The 20402-nt window shown below is 49.2% G+C and overlaps 1 protein-coding gene across 1 annotated transcript in view; it reads right to left on the bottom strand.

The window, feature by feature from the left end:
* Positions 1–20402, bottom strand: part of SSPO (SCO-spondin) — a 151091-nt gene that overhangs the window by 25268 nt on the left and 105421 nt on the right. The window contains 13 exon segments of the mRNA XM_087917120.1: positions 1230–1361; positions 1589–1756; positions 3087–3296; positions 3406–3634; positions 3996–4003; positions 4331–4551; positions 9565–9728; positions 11009–11175; positions 12305–12428; positions 12430–12455; positions 13172–13597; positions 16080–16277; positions 19725–19895. Coding sequence (XP_087773246.1) covers positions 1230–1361; positions 1589–1756; positions 3087–3296; positions 3406–3634; positions 3996–4003; positions 4331–4551; positions 9565–9728; positions 11009–11175; positions 12305–12428; positions 12430–12455; positions 13172–13597; positions 16080–16277; positions 19725–19895 — 2244 coding nt within the window.

The following is a 20402-nucleotide window of genomic DNA, read 5'->3' as shown; positions in this document are numbered from 1 at the left end:
TCTTCCCTTTACAAATTGTTCTTGGGAGAGTTTTTCCTCCAGCCGATGATAGCTGGGCACTGGGGGCCAAGTTGGAGGAATTAAAGGGACTTTACCTACTTTTGGGACTTGGTTGCTTTTGTGCCTTGGCCCTTGGGGTCATCACACCAAGGAGCTGATAGTGGACTATATAGAAGGAACAGACCAGACCTCCAGCCCTTGCTTGTCAAGGGAGACCGAGTGGAGCAAGTGGCCAGTTTTAAGTTTCTGGGTGTTACCCTAAAAGAGGACCTGACCTGGGTGTTCACATTGTAGCCCTGGTCAAAAGGGCCCAGCAGAGATTATACTACCTGAGACTGCTCAGAAAACAACTGAATGGAAAACTGCTGGTGACCTTCTCCCGCTGCACCAGAGAGAGTATCTGAACTTAGTGCACCTCTGTATGGTTTTCCAATTGCACCATGGCAGATCGGAAAGCAACTCCAGGGGGTGAATGTCATTGCCCAGGGGATCCTGGGTTGCCCTCTCCCCTCTTTGGAAGAGCTTTATAGCTCCCGCTGCCTTAAGGAAGGTCAAACCATCCTCAAAGATCCATCTCATCCTGGGAACTCCCCTTTTTTTTTGAACTATTACCATCTGGCAGACGGTACAGGATAATAATAAAACAAACTAGAAATAGAATTGAATATAGAGAATAGAATAAGATATAGAAATAAAATAAAAATAGAATAGAGTAAGAATAGAAATAAAATAGAATGCAGAATAGAATATATAGAATAGAATAAGAAATAGAATAGAATATATAGAATTAGAAATAGAATAAAAATAAAATAGAATGAGAATAGAAATGGAATAGAATGCAGAATAGAATATATAGAATAGAATAAGAAATAGAATAGAATAAGAAATAGAATAGAATAGAAATAGAATAGAATATATAGAATACAATAGAATAAGAAATAGAAATAGAATAGAATGCAGAATAGAATAGAATAAGAAATAGAATGCAGAATAGAATAGAATATATAGAATAGAATAAGAAATAATAGAATAAAAATAAAATAGACTAGAATAAGAATAGAATAGAATGCAGAATAGAATATATAGAATAGAATAATAGAATAGAAATAGAATAGAAGAATGGAAATAGAAATAAAACAGAATATAAAGAATACAATAAAATTAGAAATAGAATAAAAATAAACTAAACTAAGAAGTAAACTAAAACTCAGTGAAGGAGGCTTCCTTACCGTCGGGGCATCGACAGCCTGGCTCGCAGGCTTCCTTCTCCTGGCAGAGAATGCCTTCCTGGAGGTCCCAGCAGTGCCGGGGGCACCGGTTGGCACACCCCACCCAGTGCATCATGGGAGGGCAGGTCTCCTCTGTGGACCACAAAAGTGTCCATTACAAACACAGCCACAGGAAGGACCAGATTGCGTCCCCATCTGGAAGGAGGGGAGGGGTCCCCTTGGGCTGGGGTAGACTAAGAACTCCTGCCAAGAACAGGGGACTGTACTAGAGGATCTTTGGGGGGGCCCTTCCAGCCCGATGATTCTACGTTCTACATCCAGCGGTGAGAAACCGCAACGCCTTCCTTCCTGCCACCTACCGCAGGGCTGGGGGTTGCAAATGCGCACGTGGTACTTCTCGCCAGGACAGGGGCGCCCTCCGTTTTTTGGGGGTGGGCTGGTGCAGGTCCTCGTGCGGGCCGAGCGCCCAGCCCCACAGGTCCGGTCACACCACGACCAGGGGCTCCACTTCGACCAGGCCCCGTCCACTGCAGCAGGGAGACAAGGCAGCGAAGAACTCACCCTCCCCGCCCTGACCTCGGTTAGTGTCCCCCTCTTCCCCACCTCCCATCACCTACGACGGTGTCCAGGGATGGCTTCCCCCAGTGGTGGCATTCTACCGCTTCAGCCTGGTTCTGCCAAGCCGGGAGCGGCGATGAGCAGCGGAGACCAACGCTGGTTCTCTCCGCTGCTCTGCTGTTGGGCCCGCCCACCCACCTGGGCTCCTATACTGGGACCTCGGTCCCCTGCTTTTGAGGCACAGCCGCTTTGCGCGGACCAGCCAGAGTGCCGCACAGCAGCTGCGTCAGCGACCGGGAGAGTGCAGGCTTGCAGGAGGTGAATTGCAACGCCTCTGTGCCTGCACAAAGTGCGTGTTTCGCGCGCACACACAAACTGTCTGCATGCATGCAAAGCACGCCCACTGAGCCACACCATCAAACCGATGGTAAAAATATTTGAATCCCACCACTGGCTTCCCCCACAGACAAAATTCACCTACAGAACTCATTGCCACAGGAATGATTGGATGTGGATAAAAGCACAAAAGGCGGGGGGGATTGTTGCTTTTCTGCAGTAGTTTGCCGGTGAATTCACGTGTGCACAAATGGGACGAACAGTGACCATCACCCGTTTTTTTTAACTTCCCCAGGTTGTGGCAAACATGGAATTCGCGCACCCACAGATAACAGCAACACCGACCGCCAGCTGTTTCTTGCATTGCTGGGTGCGCCAAATATGTGATTCGCATGCCCGCAGATAACCACAACACCATGGTGGGATTCAAATTTTTTTACTACCGGTTCTGTGGGCGTGGCTTGGTGGGCGTGGCAGGGGAAGGATACTGTAAAATCTCCAGTCAGAAATGGGATTGGCCGGTTCTCCTAAATACTCAAAATTTCCGCAACCGGTTCTCCAGAAGTGGTCAGAACCTGCTGAGCAACCGCTTCTGAGCAACACCGACTGTTAGCTGTTTCTTGAATACCAGGCAGGCCAAATGCAGGATTCGCGCGTCTGTCAGCTGTTTGTTCCATTGCTGGGCAGGATGAACACACAATTTGTGCACCCACAGATAACAGCAACATTGACCACCAGCTGTTTCTTAGCTCAGCTGAGGCGTGGCAGAGATCAGCTGAGCTAAGGACCAGCAGAATATAGGAGAGGTGAGAGGTAAGAGCGGGGCCAGTCAGAATTTTCCCTACCAGATTTCCGGAACGGTCAAAATGTTCCCGACCCGGACAGAAGAAGTGGCCCAAACTGTCTGAATACCAACCGTGTCGCCACCCCCATCTTGGAGAAAAACGAGGCCCCCAAAGTTACCTTTACAGGCCGGCAGGTTGCAGAAACGCCTCTCCAAATTGGCAGTCAGGATGTCTTGGCACCAGTGCCCGCCTTGGCCGGGAGGGTGGTAAGTGCGCAGGCGCTGCTGCTGCCCGACCCCACAGCTGCGGGAACACTCGCTCCAAGGGGACCAGGGGTTCCAGGTGCAATTCAGGCCAAGGCAGTCTTTGCCCTCGCACACGGGGGTCTCTGGGGGAGCACCAGAGAGAGAGAGAGAGAAATTAGGTGTGGGCTCCCTGTGGAATAGCTCAAGGGCCCGGCTCTGTGTGCGAGTGACGCCGTGAACGCTCCTGCCCACCTGTGCATTGTGGCAAGTTGCATTCGCGTTCCTGCACGGTGTCTCCGGCGCAGCCACTGCCTCCCAGGCAAAACCGCCAACGAGTCTTGATGGCGGGGAGGTTGGGGTCACTGCAGGTCTTGGAGCAGGGGGTCCAGGGGGACCAGGGGGTCAGCGCACTGTCCTCAAGCCCTGCCGCGTGGGGAGAGAAACACCAGCCACGTCAACAGCGTCACCAGGGCTGAGTTCCCTTCCATCCCACCACGCTCTGGGAAAGTACCAACCAAGGGGATTGTTTTCTTGGTCCTCCTCCTCCTCCTCCTCTTCCTCCTTTTCCTCCCCCCTCTTCCTGCTCCTCCTCCTCCTTCCTCCCTCCTCTTCTTCCTCCTCCTCCTCCTGCTAGCCATGTTACTCACCAGGGCTGAGTTCCCTTCCCTCCTATCACCCTTAGGAAAAAGACCGAGCAAGGGCTCACCTGGAGTCGCTGGGACTGGTCCTATTGTGGTGTGGGTCACTTCTGCAACACAAAATGCAAGTTAGGGGAGATTAGCAGGTCTTCTCCTCCTCCTCCTCCTCCTCCTGCTGTCTTACCCTCCCATTTTTTCTGCAACTGGCACGGCTTTCCTGAAGGCCTCTGGAGCTCTGGATCGACCCAGAGCTTGGTTCTCGGCTGCAGAGACCTTCAGAAAAACCTTGCCAGTCGCAGAAAAAGGACTTCCCGGAAGGAGGCCGGCGGGAGATGCACGCACAACTGAGGTCAGCGGATGATGTCCCCCCAAAATAAGACCTGGTGCCTTTTCTTGGTGGAAAAAAAATATCAGTGTTTTATTTTTGGAGAAACATGGTATCGAATATGCTCTGATAATCTAGCTTACTTATTATGGTCTGTAATGTACTGTACCGGCGGACAAAGTCCAAAGCCGCAGTGGCCATTTCTGGTCCTCACCTTTGCAATCCAGGGTTTGACAGTATTTGATGTCCATCCGAGGGCCGATACAGTCCTTCCCCCCATTGGCAGGTTTCGGACGGGCACAATCGCGTGTCCTGGTCATGTTGCCCAGTCCACCACAGGTCAAGGAGCAGGGAGACCAGGAGGTCCAATCTGTGAAGCCCCCGTCCACAGGGCAGAGGGCGAACATGCAATCCAGCTGGCCGTTGCGACAGGAGCTGGATGGAAGGGAGGAAAGAGGGGAACCAGATGTGGACAGAGAATTTAATTCTGGGAGTAGAGTAAATCCTTGATGTACAAACCCGCAGTTCAGCCCAAAATATCGGTTGCTAAGTGAGACGGTTATGATACCACCGAGAATCATAAATGTGGGGAAGACCTTTTTTTTTTCAGAGCCGATTTTGAATGGTCACTAAATGAACTGCTCTAAGTCGAGGACAACTGGTGTCACACAAGGGAATGTGGAGGGTCATCCTCGACTTACGACTATTGATTTAGTGACCATTCAAAGCTACAATGGCACTGAAGACTCGGGGCATTTTTCATGCTTAACACCCATTGCAGCCTGCCCAGGTGTCAAGCCCAAAATTGATCTATACGTGGGCATTTCATTTCGCCTTATTATATATTCCTTTTTCTTTCTTTCTTTCTTTCTTTCTTTCTTTCTTTCTTTCTTTCTTTCTTTCTTTCTTTCTTTCTTTCTTTCTTTCTTTCTCTCTCTCTCTCTCTCTCTCTCTCTCTCTCTGCTGGTTATGGGGGTGGAAGGCTTTCAGGCTTCCTAAGGTGGGAGGAGTGGAAATGGAGAGAGTTGTTTAGGCGAGACGGTTCTCCTTCCCGTGGGAATGAAAGCTGACCCTGCTGAGACCTGGAGGTTGAGGCTGACAACACCAAGGCAACGTTGATTTATTTCTATTGGGGAATGCGGCTTTTGAGGGGGCTGTTTCTAACTTCCGATATTATGTGGTGTAATTCCAGGTCGGGTCAGATTCTGGAAGGACAACAGATTTTTGCCTATTTGATGCGTTCCTAAATAAAAGAAATTGTTTTGGAAGATAGACTTTGCTCTTTTCTTTTTATTATTATTATTTTTAAAATAAATTTTATTGAATTTTCACCTTTATAAAACAAATTCTATATACATTTTTGCAGTTGTTTGTAGCATCAGTTATTCCATTTTCCTGTACATATACCTGTACCTATACCAGTGGTGGCTAACCCTTTTGGTCTCCCCTGCTGATAATTGCACGCACATTTGCCTGCTCGTGCTTGTATTATCACCCAGAAGGCAATGCGTGTGGACCTCCCATGACTCCTGCGCATGCGCACACAATCTGCACAACCCGCAGGACACGCTTCTGCACATGCATGCGCAACCCCCAGGCATGTCACGTGCTTCTGCACATACACAAATATCTCCTGCGCACTACCGCGCCCCCGCATATGCGCACCAGATATCTGACAATCTGTTGTTGTGTGGGCGGTGCACACACATGCACAGTAGACCTTTTCTGGGTGAATGTTCACATGCCGGCAGTAATGGGTCTGCGTACTACTTCCGGCACGCATGCCATAGGTTCATTACCACAGATCTATACATACATTCATACATACATACATATGTCACAACAATAGAACTCAGAAGGTCATCACACAGCCCATTACCCAGGTTGTTACAACACAGGAGGCTGATAGACACACAGCCAATACCTCAGCCACACATGTTCTTATGAAAAAGCCAGCCAATCTACAAACATCAACTCCATCAACCAATCAAGAAATGATGACACAGCTAATCTCCCCACCAGTATTTATAGAGAGACGGCAGCTCCGATCACGCTTTGCTCGCACAAGCACGAAGCCGAAAGCACCAGCCTGAAGATGGTGAGTGGGACTTCATCGAAACGTTGCCAAGATGCTCCCAATCTTACATGGGAAAAGACCCGAACACACCAAGACCTGCACACACACACACACACACACACACACACACACACACACACAAATATATATATAATTTACAATTACACTTTTGCCCTTTTCCTTTTACGTTATTTTTTTCTTTCTATTGTCTAACCAGACGTACCATTTTCCCCAGACCGTATAGGATTCTTTGTCTTCCCTCACCTGCGTTGTGAGCTTATTCATTTCAGAGCAATCCATTACTTTCTTTATAATCATATCCTTTGGGGGGGGGCTATTATCTAGTTTCCAATTTTGAGCATATAATATCCTAGCCGCTGTTAATATATATGTATTAAGCACTTTGGTATCTTTCGTATATTCCCCTTTAGTTGTCCCTAATAAAAATGTTTCAGGTTTGGATACTCTCTTGAAGCCTGTTATTTCCTGTAACCAGTTCTTTACCTTATTCCAAAAATTTCATCGCTTTTGGACAGGTCCACCACATGTGAAAGAAGGTAACTGGTTTCCTTTTTGCATTTCCAACACTCTGATTTCAAATTTGGATAGATTTTGGCCAATCTCACCAGCGCTAGATGCCAAATGATAAAACATTTTTATATGCGGCTGCTCTCGTTAATCTATAATTTCTCGACCATAATCTTTCCCAATCTTCTAGCGATATACTGTGTCCAATATTTTTCATTGTTGGTTTCTTTTTAAATGGCGCCAGGGTCACTTGGTCAATATTTCAGAGTTGATTAAAGAAGAGGCCATCTACAACGAACAATTGGAGTAACGAATACTAAAGCGAAGGGGAAAAGAATACGGGATTTCAAACTTGGAGATTTGAGGAGGCAATTAAAACGGGGAATGAATATTATAACTGCAGCTAGAATAAGTTTTGCTCAGAATTGGAAATTGGCTACAACAGAAAACATTATAATTAATAAAATGCATGAATGTGCCAAGATGGATAGATAAATTGCTAAAAGATAAACAAGACAGTGAATATTATAAAACATGGAATATCTGGTATGATTGGGTAAAGAAAAGGTGATATCTGATGAGCTGGTAACATTTGGAAAACAAGGGTAACGTGTAAACAATTATAAATAAATTAAATGTATGTATAGAGAGAGCTTAAAAGGACGAAGGAGTTATTATGACAATGTATAACATACTATCAGAAAGAAAGTACAAGCGTATGTATTGCTCAAACAATGCTGTAAAATGTATACGTATGTTTTTAATTTTATAAATATTGAATAAATATATTTAAAAAGGTGGGGGCTGTTTTGAAAGCCAAACAAAGTAAAAGGAAACAGCAGAAAAAGGAATTACAGAAGAAAGTTTTAAAGAGGGAGGGGGGGGAAAACTGGAGTAAGGAAAGGAAGGGGGAAATGAAGGAATAAAGAAGTAATAAGAAAAAGAACCAGGAAGTAAAGGGATATGGAAACTGAACAAAAATGGGAAAAAAAAGTTTATTTAAAAGACAGAGATAATGGTTAGATAAGGATTAAGAAAGGGGATTCTGCAAGATAATGTGATGTATTATAAATGTATTTGAAGTAATAAATTACTTAGAAAGTAGGAAAATATAGACTTTTAAAATGAAAAGATTGGAACTGATGTTTTTTTTGTTATTAGAATATTCGTTTTTTGTTAAATTATACATAGAGATAAATGGAAGAAATGTGAAAAAGAGAAACCATGATAAGTGCATTAACTATGTTTAATGAATTCACAAATTGTGAGGATTGTTGTAAAGAGATTAACATCAGTTTTGATGATTAATTGGATAGATTAATTTATTTGAAATTATTAATGATTTGATGTAACCGAGGGGGAAAGTGCCATGTGGAATCCGGCCTAAAACGCATATGTGTAAGGTAGTTGTTAGGAGATCATATTATTTATTTGTTTGTTTGTTTGTTTGTTTGTTTGTTTATTTATTTACTTGCTTACTTACTTATTTATTTACTTATTTAATTACTTATTTACTCGCTTACTTGTTTATTTAGTCAAGCGCTTATAAGATAACAGGTATAAGAATAAACATAGTTATGAATACATGAAATAATACGTGAAATGGGTACATATAAGAAAAATAAAAGAAGCAATAGGACAGGGATGGTAGGCACGTTGGTGAGCTTATGCAGGCCCCCTACAGACCTCTTAGGAAAGGGGTGAGGTCAATAGTAGACGGCCTGAGGTTAAAGTTTTGGGAGTTTGGGGAAGAAACCACAGAGTCAGGTAGAGTATTCCAGACATTGACCGCTCTGTTGCTGAAGTCGTATTTCCTGCAATCAAGTTGGGTGCTGTTAACCTTGAGTTTGTATCTATTGTGTGCTCTTGTGTTGTTATGGTTGAAACTGAAGTATTCATTTGCAGGTACGTGATTGCAATGTATGATTTTATATACCATACTTAGATCAGACCGGAGGTATTATTAATTTTTTAGCTGATAATTAAAAAGTCAATTATTATTGGGAATTAAAGAGTTAATTAAATGATGTATAAGGTATATTGGTAATTGTGTGGGAAATTGTTTGAATTGGGATGGAATTTTGGAAAGGATGAAATAAGAGAATGCAATGAAATTGCAAACCTGACAGATGAAGATAGGAGAATTAAAATAAAAAAGAAATAAGAAAGGAATAGAAAACATATGAGATAAATTTGAGAAAAATATTTGAGAAAACTTACAGAAAATATGTAATGTAATGATAGGATATGAAATCAAACGTGAAAGGTGAGTATGTAATAACCAAGGCCATGTTTGTGTGGAAATGTGAAAACTTGGAATCATGCTGTTCACTAAAAAAAAGGATGTTTTTGAAATGTGAAAAAACACAGAACTTTTTACAACACACACCCCCCGTCCCATTTCAGAGGCTTGAAACCTGGCTCGTACATACGACGGTGGCAGCATCGTCAGAATCTTGGGGCCCAAAATTTGGACGCGTTGCAAACTGTCATGTAACTTATGACGCTCGTGGAGAGCTCCACTGGCAACAAGCAACTTAATGACCATGTCCCTCCCGTAATAACCTGCAGGGATTCACTTAACAGCGGGCATAAAACGGGACAGATCTGTTCTCATTGAGCAATAGAAAAAAAAATTATTTTTTGGGGGGGGGGAATTGTTCTCGTATGTTGACGACATCCAAAACGTCATCGTCTTCTCTACCAAACTCCGGCACTCCCTCCAAAAGTAAGATCCCGGGGCCAGGAGATCGTCCGTCTCCCTCCAGGGGGACAGGAAGTGAGCCCCGATTTCTGGTGTGTGTGTGTGTGAGAGAGAGAGAGAGAGAGAGAGAGAGACTCACCAGTTGCTGCAGGCGGCGGAGATGATGCTGTTGGGGGCGACTTCTTCTTCTTGGGAGACAGGTTGGCCTTCGGCAGTGACGACAAGCTGAGGTGCGTCGGGCGTCTGGGGCGAATGTCTCCGAAAGCCCTGGAGAACCTCCTCGCTCAGGACACAGGGGCACTCCTGGGCCAGGAAGAGAGAACGGTGTGTGTGTGTGTGTGTGTGTGTGTGTAGGTCACGCCTTCTTGTCCACTACTATCACCTCCTCCTTCTCCTCCTCTCTGCAAACTCCACCCCTTTCTGGCACTGATAATGTTCCCTGGTTGGGTCACGAGACGTCTGCAAGAAACCACCCAGCTCAGAGAGCACCAAAAGCCCCACAGTTCCCTCCTTCCTTCCTTCCTTCCTTCCTTCCTTCCTTCCTTCCTTCCTTCCTTCCTTCCTTCCTTCCTTCCTTCCTTCCTCCTTCCTTCCTTCCTTCCTTCCTTCCTTCCCTTCCTTCCTTCCTTCCTTCCTTCATTGCAGCATTGATGACGTTCCCTAGTTGGGCCAGGAAAGGTCTGCAAGGAAACCACCCAGCTCAGAGGGCACCCAAGGTCCCTCACAGTTCGACCCTGAGCTACGAACGCTTCCTTCTAATTGTGGTGATCCTTTCGCAGGCCTCTCCACACAGGACTCAGGAGAGTCCCACAGCACCCTTCAATGAGACTGGCAGCTTTGGGGGTGCCCAGGACAGGGCAGCCTCTGCCTCACCAGGCCCTGCTCTTACTCTGCCCTACACACACACACACACACACACACACACACACACACACACCAGAAGATCCTGGGTGTTCCGACCTAGGCTTCCCAAGCTCATAAAGCCGACTCCTCATCCCAATAAAACCCCTTTTATTTAGGTTATAAAGTGAATTCCAAAGTCCCAGACAGTCTTTCATGAGATTTCACAACTACAGGCCTTTATCAGACTTTGGAGAGTTGCCAGGCCGATAGCTTCCAAATGCCACGCTTTTACTTGGCAAGAAGTCAGGAACAGGTCTTCACCCGAATGAACGGAACTAATTCTCCCCTGCAAACCCCTTTTGCTCCTCTTTATTCCCTCTGGGAGGGGCCATTCACCGTCCACCTGTGGCTTTACTCCCGAGTCGACCTTTGTTCCTTGACTGTTCTCTTCTCCTGGCAGCTCTGTGCATGCACACACTGGGAACAGGCTCCAGCTGTTCTTCTTCCCCACTCATCTCCGACTCCGGAGGCAGCTGATAATGGTCAACCCCATCTCTGCCTCCAATGCAGAGCCCTCCCCAGACTCCAGGACTGGCCCATGTTCCTCCCCAACCTCCTCACTGTCCCAGTCTGCCACCAGCTCCGCTAGCCACCAGTGGGCCACAACACTGGGTGGTCCTCACACAGAAACAGCAGCCTCTGAACTGCCCCAGAGCAATCCGCTAGGCAGGGGTGCCAACCTGGACACATGCTCCTTTGTGCTGGTAGGTGCCTGCCGGGCAGTGGCACCCTTCCTCGCAGCCATCCGAGAAGCAGTCCATCTGATGGGTGAGGTGGGCGCAGCTGTAGGGGCACCCTTCTTCGGCCAGGCACTCCCGGTAGAGGCGGCCCACAGGGCAGCCGACCTCTGCAAAAAGGGGAAGGGGAAGGTTAGCACCCAGAGCCCCATTGGCTGCTGTAGAGACCCCACAGTTGGGTGACGAAATCAAGTACTGATACCACCCTATAAAGCCTTAGTAAGGCCACACTTAGGATCCTGCATCCAGTTTTGGTCACCGTATTATAAGAAAGGATGTTGAGACTCTAGAAAAAGTGCAGAGAAGAGCAACCAGGATGATGAGGGGACTGGAGGCTAAAAGATATGAAGAACGGTTACAGGAACTGGGCCTGGCTAGTCCAGTGAAGAGAAGGACCAGGGGAGACATGATAGAGGTCTTCCAATATTTGAGGGCAGGGGGTTGGACTAGATGACCTACAAGGTCCCTTCCAACTCTGACTTTAATCTGACTTTAATGATCAAAAGGACCAGGGGAGACAGGAGAGAAGTCTTCCAATATTTGAGGGCCTTCCACAGAGAGGAGGAGGAGGTCAAGCTATTCTCCAAGGCACCCGAAGGCCAAACAAGGAACAATGGATGGAAACTGAACAAGGAGAGAGATTCGACCTGGAAATAATAATCAACCCGTGGAACAGAAGTTGCCTTCGGAAGTTGTGGGGGTCTCATCACTTGAGACCTTCAAGAACAGAGTGGACTGCCACCTGTCAGAAATGGTATATAGGGTCTCCTGTATGGGCGAGGGGTTGGACTAGATGACCTACAAGGTCCCTTCCAACTCTGATGATCTGTTAATCTGAAGAGGGGTCTCCTACATCGTTGAGGGGAGGAGGAAAGGGGAAGGGACCATGGGGGGGGCTCCAGAAGCCCCCCCGGAGGAAGGAAACGGGCCCATTTCTGGCCCTCTCGAACTTTCAGGAGGCCCGTTTTTCACCCTCCCGAGTCTCCGCGCAGGCCCTGCACTTGCCTGGGGCCCAAAACAGGCTGTGTGGGGATTCGATGGGTGGAATCGGCCAGCCGTTCGGCAAAGCAGATGTAAAATTAACACCCGGTTCACCTGAACCGGTGTGAACTGGTAGCAGCCCATCCCGCCCCTCGCCCCCCTCCCGGTGTGTGTGTGATGCGGACGGTGCGATGGAGGCCGGATCGGAGAGGGCAAAACTGGGAAGGACGTCGGTTGGGCGCCTCCCGGCAGACTCACCAAGACAGACGTGCGTGTGGCAGGTCTTGCTTTGCGACGACAGGCCCCGCAATCTGGACGTCGGCAACGCCGGGCTGCGCATCTGCTCTCCCCCGCCACAGGAGACGCTGCAGGGGGACCAGGGGGGCCCAGGGGTCCCAGGCCTCGTCCTCTGAAGGGGGGGTGGCAGGGAAAAGAAGACGACATTGGCGGGAAGTCTCCCTGCAGAATGCAGGCGGGCGCCGAACCCTCCTCCCTGGGGGCCCTGTGGATTTTTTTTGGGGGGGGGGAGAACGTCCTGGGGGTACACTTGCCCCCTCCCCCACCGGGCCGTGGGTTTTGAGGGGACAGTCTAACTGCCCACCTGGTGTGTGTGTGTGTGTGTGTGTGTGTCAGATAAGCCATAGGGCAGAGGTCTGCAGCCGTTTGGACCCGTTTCCCTTTCTCTCTCTCTATGTCTCTCTCTTTCTCACTCTTTCTTTCTCTTTCTCTTTCTGTCTCTCCCTCTCTCTCTGTCTTTTGTTGAAATAAACCAAAAGGATTTTGGGAACAGCGTGCGATTGTTACTGTCTCAGGAAGCCTTGGTCAGAACAGGTAGCCTCACACTGCAACGAACAAGAACATGCGTTTCACTTTGCAGCAACTTGGATTGTCGGCTGAACAGGCTCAAAAACAGTCAGGGAAGTGGGGGTTGAAGCCTGGGGGAACAGGCCCCCTCCCCAGTCAACAGGAGTGCTGAATTCCCACCAGCCGATCAAGGACTTAGAAGGTGAGGGTGGGGCAGCGCGAGCAAAACAACAGCCAACCTCTTCAAAGCCAGACACGCCCACACATCGTCAATCAGACAAATAAAAAGCCGCCCACTACGGGGTGCCAAATAAATCTCACCCACGGAACAGCGCACACTCTGCGCGAGCGAAGTTCCCCTGAGGAAGGGCTCCAGCACGTGTCCGAAAGCTCGGACGAAGACACCCTCCTGTTCCGGCGACCGATCCGGATTGGATCCGGCAAACTTGCCGAACAATTCGTAAATCGAGGACTCTCCAGAAAAGGTGAACTTTCCCTCATACGGTACCGGTCCAAACTCACCTGGACATTCTTCTGCATTCTGGCACGGTCTCTGCTGCTCTCCGCCACCGGCACATCCCCGGCCTCCATTTTGAGGGGGCGGATTGCTACATTCCCGGAAACGGTACTGGACACCCTCTCCGCAGCTCTGGCTGCAGGGGGACCATCGTCCCCAGCTGGACCACCCGCCGTCCAGGCGGCACCAGGAGTCTGCCTGGCACTGCAGGTGCCCATCGCACGCAGGTGCTGAGAAGGAGAGAGAGAGGTTCGGGCCAGGGATTTTTATCTCGGAAGAAGTGCAGAACCCAGCAAAGCTCGGCTGGACGGCCTCCCTGCCGTCGTCCACTCACCAGTTCTGGCAGGGGGCGTGGATGGTCTCCCCAGGCTGGGCAACCTCCCACTTGGGTAGTCCCAACCAGGAGGAAAGGTTTCGGTCTTCGGGGACACCTGCGTGCAAGAGACACATGCGTCGAGTCCAAAGAACCAAACAACGACGCGTGGCGTTCCTTCCGAGCAAGCGGCTTGATTCCTGCGAGCCCAAGGACTGAATCTTGCCAGACTAAAGCAGTTGCCTGCAATCGCTTTCGACGTCTATGGAGATTCTAACTGTAGATTACGCCCTGAGAGTTCACAAAGGAGAATCTCTGTAGCTTGTAGGGTACTTGGGTGCTCTCTGAGCTGGGTGGTTTCCTTCAACTAGGGAATATCGTCAGTGGTAGAAGGGATGGGGAGGAGGAGGAGGAGGAGGAGGAAGAGGGGGAGGAGGAAGAGGGGGAGGAGGAGGAAGAGGGGGAGGAGGAGGAGGAAGAGGAAAAGGAGGAGGAGGAGGAGGAGGAGGAGGAAGAGGGGAGGAGGAGGAGGAAGAGGAAAAGGAGGAAGAGGGGGAGGATTCTGGGAGCCCTGGTGTTCGGAGATTGGTGATTTCCTTGCAGACATTTCATGACCCAACTAGGGAACCTCATTAGTGGTAGAAGGCAGTGGAGTTTTCAGAGAGGAGGAGGAGGAGGACGAGGACTGAAGGGTCTTTGCTGCCATCTGAGCTGGGTGGTTTTCCTGCAAGTATTTCATGACTCAAGTAGGGAACATTAAACATTATCAGTGCTAGAAGGGAGGGGGGGTTGCAGAGAAAGAGAAGGAGGAGGGGGAGGAGGAAGAAGGGGAGGGGGAGGGGGAGGAATCTTAGCTTCGTCGTTTCCTTGCAGATGTTTCATGACCCAACTAGATAACATCACCAGAGCTAAAAGACACTGTATATAAACAGAGATCAAGGCACCCTCCCTTCCAGCACTGATGAAGTTCCCTAGTTGGGTCATGAAATGTCTGCAAGGAAACCACCCACTCAGAGAGCACAAAGGATCCCCCAGTCCTTCTCCTGCCCCTCTTCCTCCTCCTCCTTCTCCTGCTCCTCCTCTTCTCCCTCCACCTCCTCCCACCACAAACCTTACTCCCTTCTTGCACTGATGACATTCCCTAGCTGGGTCATGAGATGTCTGCAAGGAAACCACACAGCTCCGAGAACACCCAGGACCTCACAGTTCCTTCCTTCCTTCCTTCCTTCCTTCCTTCCTTCCTTCCTTCCTTCCTTCCTTCCTTCCTTCCTTCCTTCCTTCCTTCCTTCCCTTCCTTCCCTCCCTCCCTCATGCTGCAAGCTGCTAGAGGGGGCTCAACCTTGCTTTCTTCCTGCCCACCAGACATTCCCAGCTCTGCTGTCTCTTGACTACATTCTCCCAGATCAGCACTGGCCCCACTGCTTTGGGGATCCCCCCAGATCTTGCCCCAAAGTGCACCCCATTCGCCTCCAGGACACTGTCAACTGGAGATGCAGTCTTGGTTGTCTTCCCAAATGCTCATAAAAGAGGCTTGCAGAAGTGACCCCCCCTTTCTGCTCTGACCTCGGCTTCCCCCAAAAGCACTAAGCAGATTTTTTTGTCCCGGCAAAACCCCTTTTATTAAAGGAAGGCGAATTTCTTGCATTCGCCTTCCGCCAAGGGCCTGGCCAACAGCCTTTCAAGGGTGTGATTAGGAGCACAGCCCTGATCTAGCCTGGAGGGCGGCCAAGTAACTGTCTCCAAACGCAGTGCTGACAAGGAAGGATTCAGCACAAGAGTCTCTAAGATGCACAGACAGATCTTCCCACTGTGGCAACGAAGGAATTGTTTCCTGCAAAAGCCCCCTCCCCTTTCGCTCCTCTTTTAATCCCTATGTCTGCCTGTGGCCTTACTCCTGCGTCGACCCTGAGTTCGTAATTGTCCCCTTCTTCTGACAGCTCTGTGCATGCGTGCACCGGGAACAGGCTCCAGCTGTTCCTCTTCCCCACTGATCTCTGACTCTGAAGGCAGCTCATAACTGTGGGACAGCCCTGGCCCCATCTCTGCCTCTGATGCAGAGCCCTCGTCCGAGCCTTCCCCAGACTCCAGGACTGGCCCAGTTTCCTCACTGTCCGGCTCTGCTGCCAGTTCCGCTAGCCACCGGCCATAATTTCTTTATTCCTCCCTCTGGGGCAGCGGTCCCCAATCCCTGGTCCATGGACTGGCATTGGGCTGTGGCATGCCAGAAAACTGGCCACACAAACAAGTGAAGCCCCCATCTGCAGGATGCAGGCAGCACACAAAACCACGCGCCCTCCAGTCCATGGCAAAACCTCTCTCCACAAAACCGGTTCCTGGGGCTCAAAAGGTTGTGGGGGGGCTTCCACCCCCTGTTGTTCTCCAGGGTCACATGGACTCACCCAACCAGGGCATCTGGTATTTGCAGCGGCACTGCGAAGGTGCCACGCACATGCCATCCTGGAGCAACTGTCCATCCGGGCAGGCGCAAGCATGTTGGCAGCTGGGACTCTCCACGCAGGCGGCGTCAGGCTGCTGGTCCTCACAGGTCCGCGGGCATGGCTTGCCACAGGGGTAAGACACCTGGCCACCTCGGCAGTCTGAGGAGACACGGGACATTAACCTTAACAAATCTCCCCCTCTTGTGTCAGGATTCCAGCGATTGCCCTAATTAAATCATGAGCCTCAAGCCAAGCTTCAAAAGAATTCAACAGTTTTGTTAGGAGCAGCACGCCGGCATTCTCCTAAATGAAGCCAACTCTGGCCTACGTAATTGACAGTCACCTGTGGCCCAGTTTCCCCCTCTCCCCCCGGGTGTGTCATAAATCAGATTCTCCAATTAAATACGTTCACAGGCTGGGTGTCGTCAATCCCATTCTCCAACGTAGGATTTTCCTGGCATGTCACAGTCCCGTCCTCCAACTGTTACATGTGAAAATTTACCTTATACACCCAAGAATATAAAGAGCAAGACAGGCTCCATATTAGTTCTTAATCTGACCTGCTAGAGATCAGAACTTTTCTGTAACTTCTTATTAACTTGTTATTGCTAAAGTTCTGTAAGATTGCAAAATATTATGTCCTTGGCTTGATTTGAGATTCGTAAGGGGTCACCTAGACATTATAGCATTATTAATGATCTCTTGTGTAATCTTTTAAGTGAAAACAGGAAATCCGATGATAATGATTGGAGGAGTTGTGAGAAACACCCAGGACTTTCTCGGGAGAATCTCTGTAACTTCAACGTGTGAAAAACAGGAAGTTTTCTGTAATCTCTTCGATGTGATAATAATTCTATATAAGGCTGTATTTACTGGAAGGGAGTGTCTCCTTCCTCCTAAACTGTTGCTTGGAGTTGGGGGCCGATATTGAAATATCTTACATTAAAGCCTTCTGTGGATTCTGATTATCGCAGTCTGTTATTTTATTTTTATCATACTCTCTCACCAGCAGAGGATTTTCATGCCATGGCATCAATAAAGGAACTCAGAGGATTTTATTAGGAGCAACATGCCGGCATGAACCTGAATGAAGCCAACTCTGGCCTACGAAATTCACAGTCACCCGTGACCCTGTTTCCCCCCCCCTTCCCCCTGGGCGTGTCACGAATCAGATTCTCCAATTAAATACGTTCTCGGGCTGGGTATCATCTATCATGTTCTCCAATGAAGGATTTTCTTGGGCAGAAGATCCGTAGCCTAGCTACAATCTTGGAACGATAAGTGTGGAATGCGCTTCTGGTTTTAAAGGTGCCGTAATGCTCCTTCAGATCCCCCGCTTTGTTTATGGTAACTCAGAAAGAGGCATAGGAATGCTTTACGAGTTGACACCTTGCCTTCCTCTCGGTCTTCCTCACAAGTGAGGGGCTGAGGAGCCTTGTTCCGTCACAGTTCCCAATCTGTACTACGGACATGTTGTGGTTCGCCAGCAGCGGGTGTGCATGGCTGAGGTCTCGGAGAGCGAGGACTCGGATGAGGGACCTGCGTGTGATGCAGGGATGGGGCCAGGACCATCAGGGGGTGGGGTGCGGCCTTCGGAGATTGTGGGGGCTGGCAGCAATGAGCAAGAGTCCCCCGAGGAGCCTGTGCCCAGGGCGTGTGCATGCAGGGCTGCTCGAAGGAAAGAGCAGCTGCAGCAGCACAGGCGACTCGGGAGTAAGGGTCCAAGGTAATGGCCCCTCCCTGAGAAGATAAAAGCCCGCTGAGAAACTGGAGTTCTTTACAGAAGGCAAAGAAGTTTGATACTCGAGCCTGGTGGACGTTAGAATATCTGAGTTGGTGTTTGGAGACTCTTTGATTTATTGTTTAAGAACTTTATCTGCTGTTCTTGGCAGCCTTGCAAAAACTTGGCCAGGCTCTTCCTCATCAGAGCTCGTTAGTTGGAAGCAGCCTTTGATGTGTGAAGAAACGGGATTCGTACATGAAACACTGAAAGGTTGTGCTGTTAGCCTTTGTCTCGCGTTTGCTCTCTTGGACCCAGATTTGGGTCAGAACTGAAGACTTTACGCCACAGTTCCATGCAGGGAGGGAGCGGAGACGTTGTCGCGCATGCCGTCAACAAGCCCGTGTGGGGGCTTGCATGAGCTGTGTGCCTGCACACCCCAATGGTGTGCAAGCCCACGCCGTACCACTGCCACGCCAGCACTACCCCATGCTGTGCAAGTGGGAACATGCTCATCCATGCTCACCCACCACTCTGGGTCCAGGTCACGGTCCAGTAGTGGCTGCTGGGGTCCGAGGGTTGGGGATCCCCGGTTTAGGTTCTGTGCATTGTGGAAGTTTTTCCTCAAAGTTCCCCGCGCAAAGGATGAAAACTTGAAATGAGATCGAACCACCATTTGTTCTAGAACTCACGTGGTGTCCAACTCGCCGCGCCCCGTCGTCGTCCTGTAGAGTCTCGCAATGTTTTCCCCCTTCGCAGAGCTGGGGCAGACGTGGCCTGCTGCGACGCATCCAGCCTGCCGCCCGCCAGTTGGACACCCCTGTTCTAGAACGTCTAGGGTTTTGTGCTTAAGCTGGGAGTCAGACTAGAAGACCTCTAAGGTCCCTTCCAACTCTGGGAAGTAAGACTGCCACATTAGAAATTGCCAATCAAACTTACAACCATTGCAGCTTCTCCAGGGTCACACGATCCCAATCCAGATGTTTGGCCGATTCATATTTATGATGGTCACAGTGTGTCACACAATCCCCTTTGGCAACCAGCAAAGTCAATGATTCACTGAACTGCTGGGTTACCGACTTAGGGAGTGCACGGATTCACTTAACAACCGAGGCGAGAAAAAGCCTCAAATGGGGGGGGGGCAAACTCAACTTAACCAATGTTTCACCGAAAAACAGAAATTTGTGGTAGTAAGTCGAGTGGTGTGGTGGCCTAGAGGTGGTGCTGTCGCCTCACAATCAGGAGGTTGCAGGTTCAATCCTAAGGAGAGGCAGATATTTCTCTCTGGACACACTGAGAATGTATCTACTGAATAAAACTCCGCATTGGCGACAGGAAGGGCATCTGGCCAGTAAACACTCAGCTTAACCAATGTCTCACTGAACAACGGAAATTTGGGTACTCGATTGCAGTTGTAAGTTGAATGGTGTGGTGACCATAACTTTCTGACTGTGAGCCGAGGGTGCCACAATACCACACTATTTGACTTACGACTGCAATTGACTTGACTCTACGACTGCAATCCACTCAACTTACGACCGCAATCGAGGCAAATATTTCTCTCTGGACACACTGAGAATATATCTGCTGAACAAAACTCCGCATTGGCAACAGGAAAGTCATCTGGCCAGTAAACACTCTTGCTAGCTCCATTCAGCTGCCCAGACTCCGCCCTCCAAGGGATTATGGGCTCGCGAAAAGGAGACGACTGCAGTCGAGGACTATGTGTCTTGACCAAGTCAGCTGGCTGTTCATGCGCTGAATTGGGTGAAAATGCGCTACGTTTCTCTCCGCATTCCCTCAACACGGAATGGCATTGTGGGGGGGGGATGCCTGGAGCCCACTCCTGCCTCTCCCACCCTCCCCCCGCCGATGCTCCTTCTCACCGTCGCAGAGGGTGACTCCGTCGTGGCACTGCCGGCTTTGGAGAGCTTCTCTGGGACACGCCAAGCCGCCAAAGCGAGCTGGGGGGTTGTTGCACTCCCGAGTCCTCGTCGACACGCCATGGCAGGCGTCACAGGGAGACCAGGCGCTCCACGAGGACCAGCCGCCATCGACTGCAAGAGCGTGAAACACGGGAGGGAGGTTTGATAAAGCCACAGTGGCTGGTAGCCCCCCCCAATATATAAAGGTAGTCCCCATTTAGTGACTGTCACAAACAGTCACTTGGCGAGCAGTGAATGTGTTTACAACAGGCCTGTCAAGCAAAGGAAAGCCAAAATCAGATTGTAAATCCTCCTTTAGCGACGGCTTGGCTGAGCAACGGCTTGGCTTAATGACCAAGTCACCAACTGCAGTTGCAGTTTCCTCAATGAGGACTATGTACAAGTTTTCAGGCTTTCTGGAGCAGCCTCCAAATATCTGAAATTTGGGGTTCTGTACAAGAAATGTTCAGTTTGGTCTCATGGTTAAGGTGCCAGATTAGAAACCAGGAGGCTGTGAGTTGTCGTAGCTCCTTAGGCCTAAAAACAGGCTTTGAGTATGTCTGGGAATGGATAGATAGAGATAGAAATAGAGATAGATAAATAGATAGATAGATAGATAATAGATAAATAGATAGATAG

This window comes from Pseudonaja textilis, chromosome Z, assembly GCF_049901715.1.
Source record: "Pseudonaja textilis isolate UNSWEBS1 chromosome Z, rPseTex1.2, whole genome shotgun sequence".
NCBI lineage: Eukaryota > Metazoa > Chordata > Lepidosauria > Squamata > Elapidae > Pseudonaja > Pseudonaja textilis.
The sequence above is the reverse complement of the archived record's forward strand: the minus strand, read 5'-3'. Positions and strand labels throughout refer to the sequence as shown.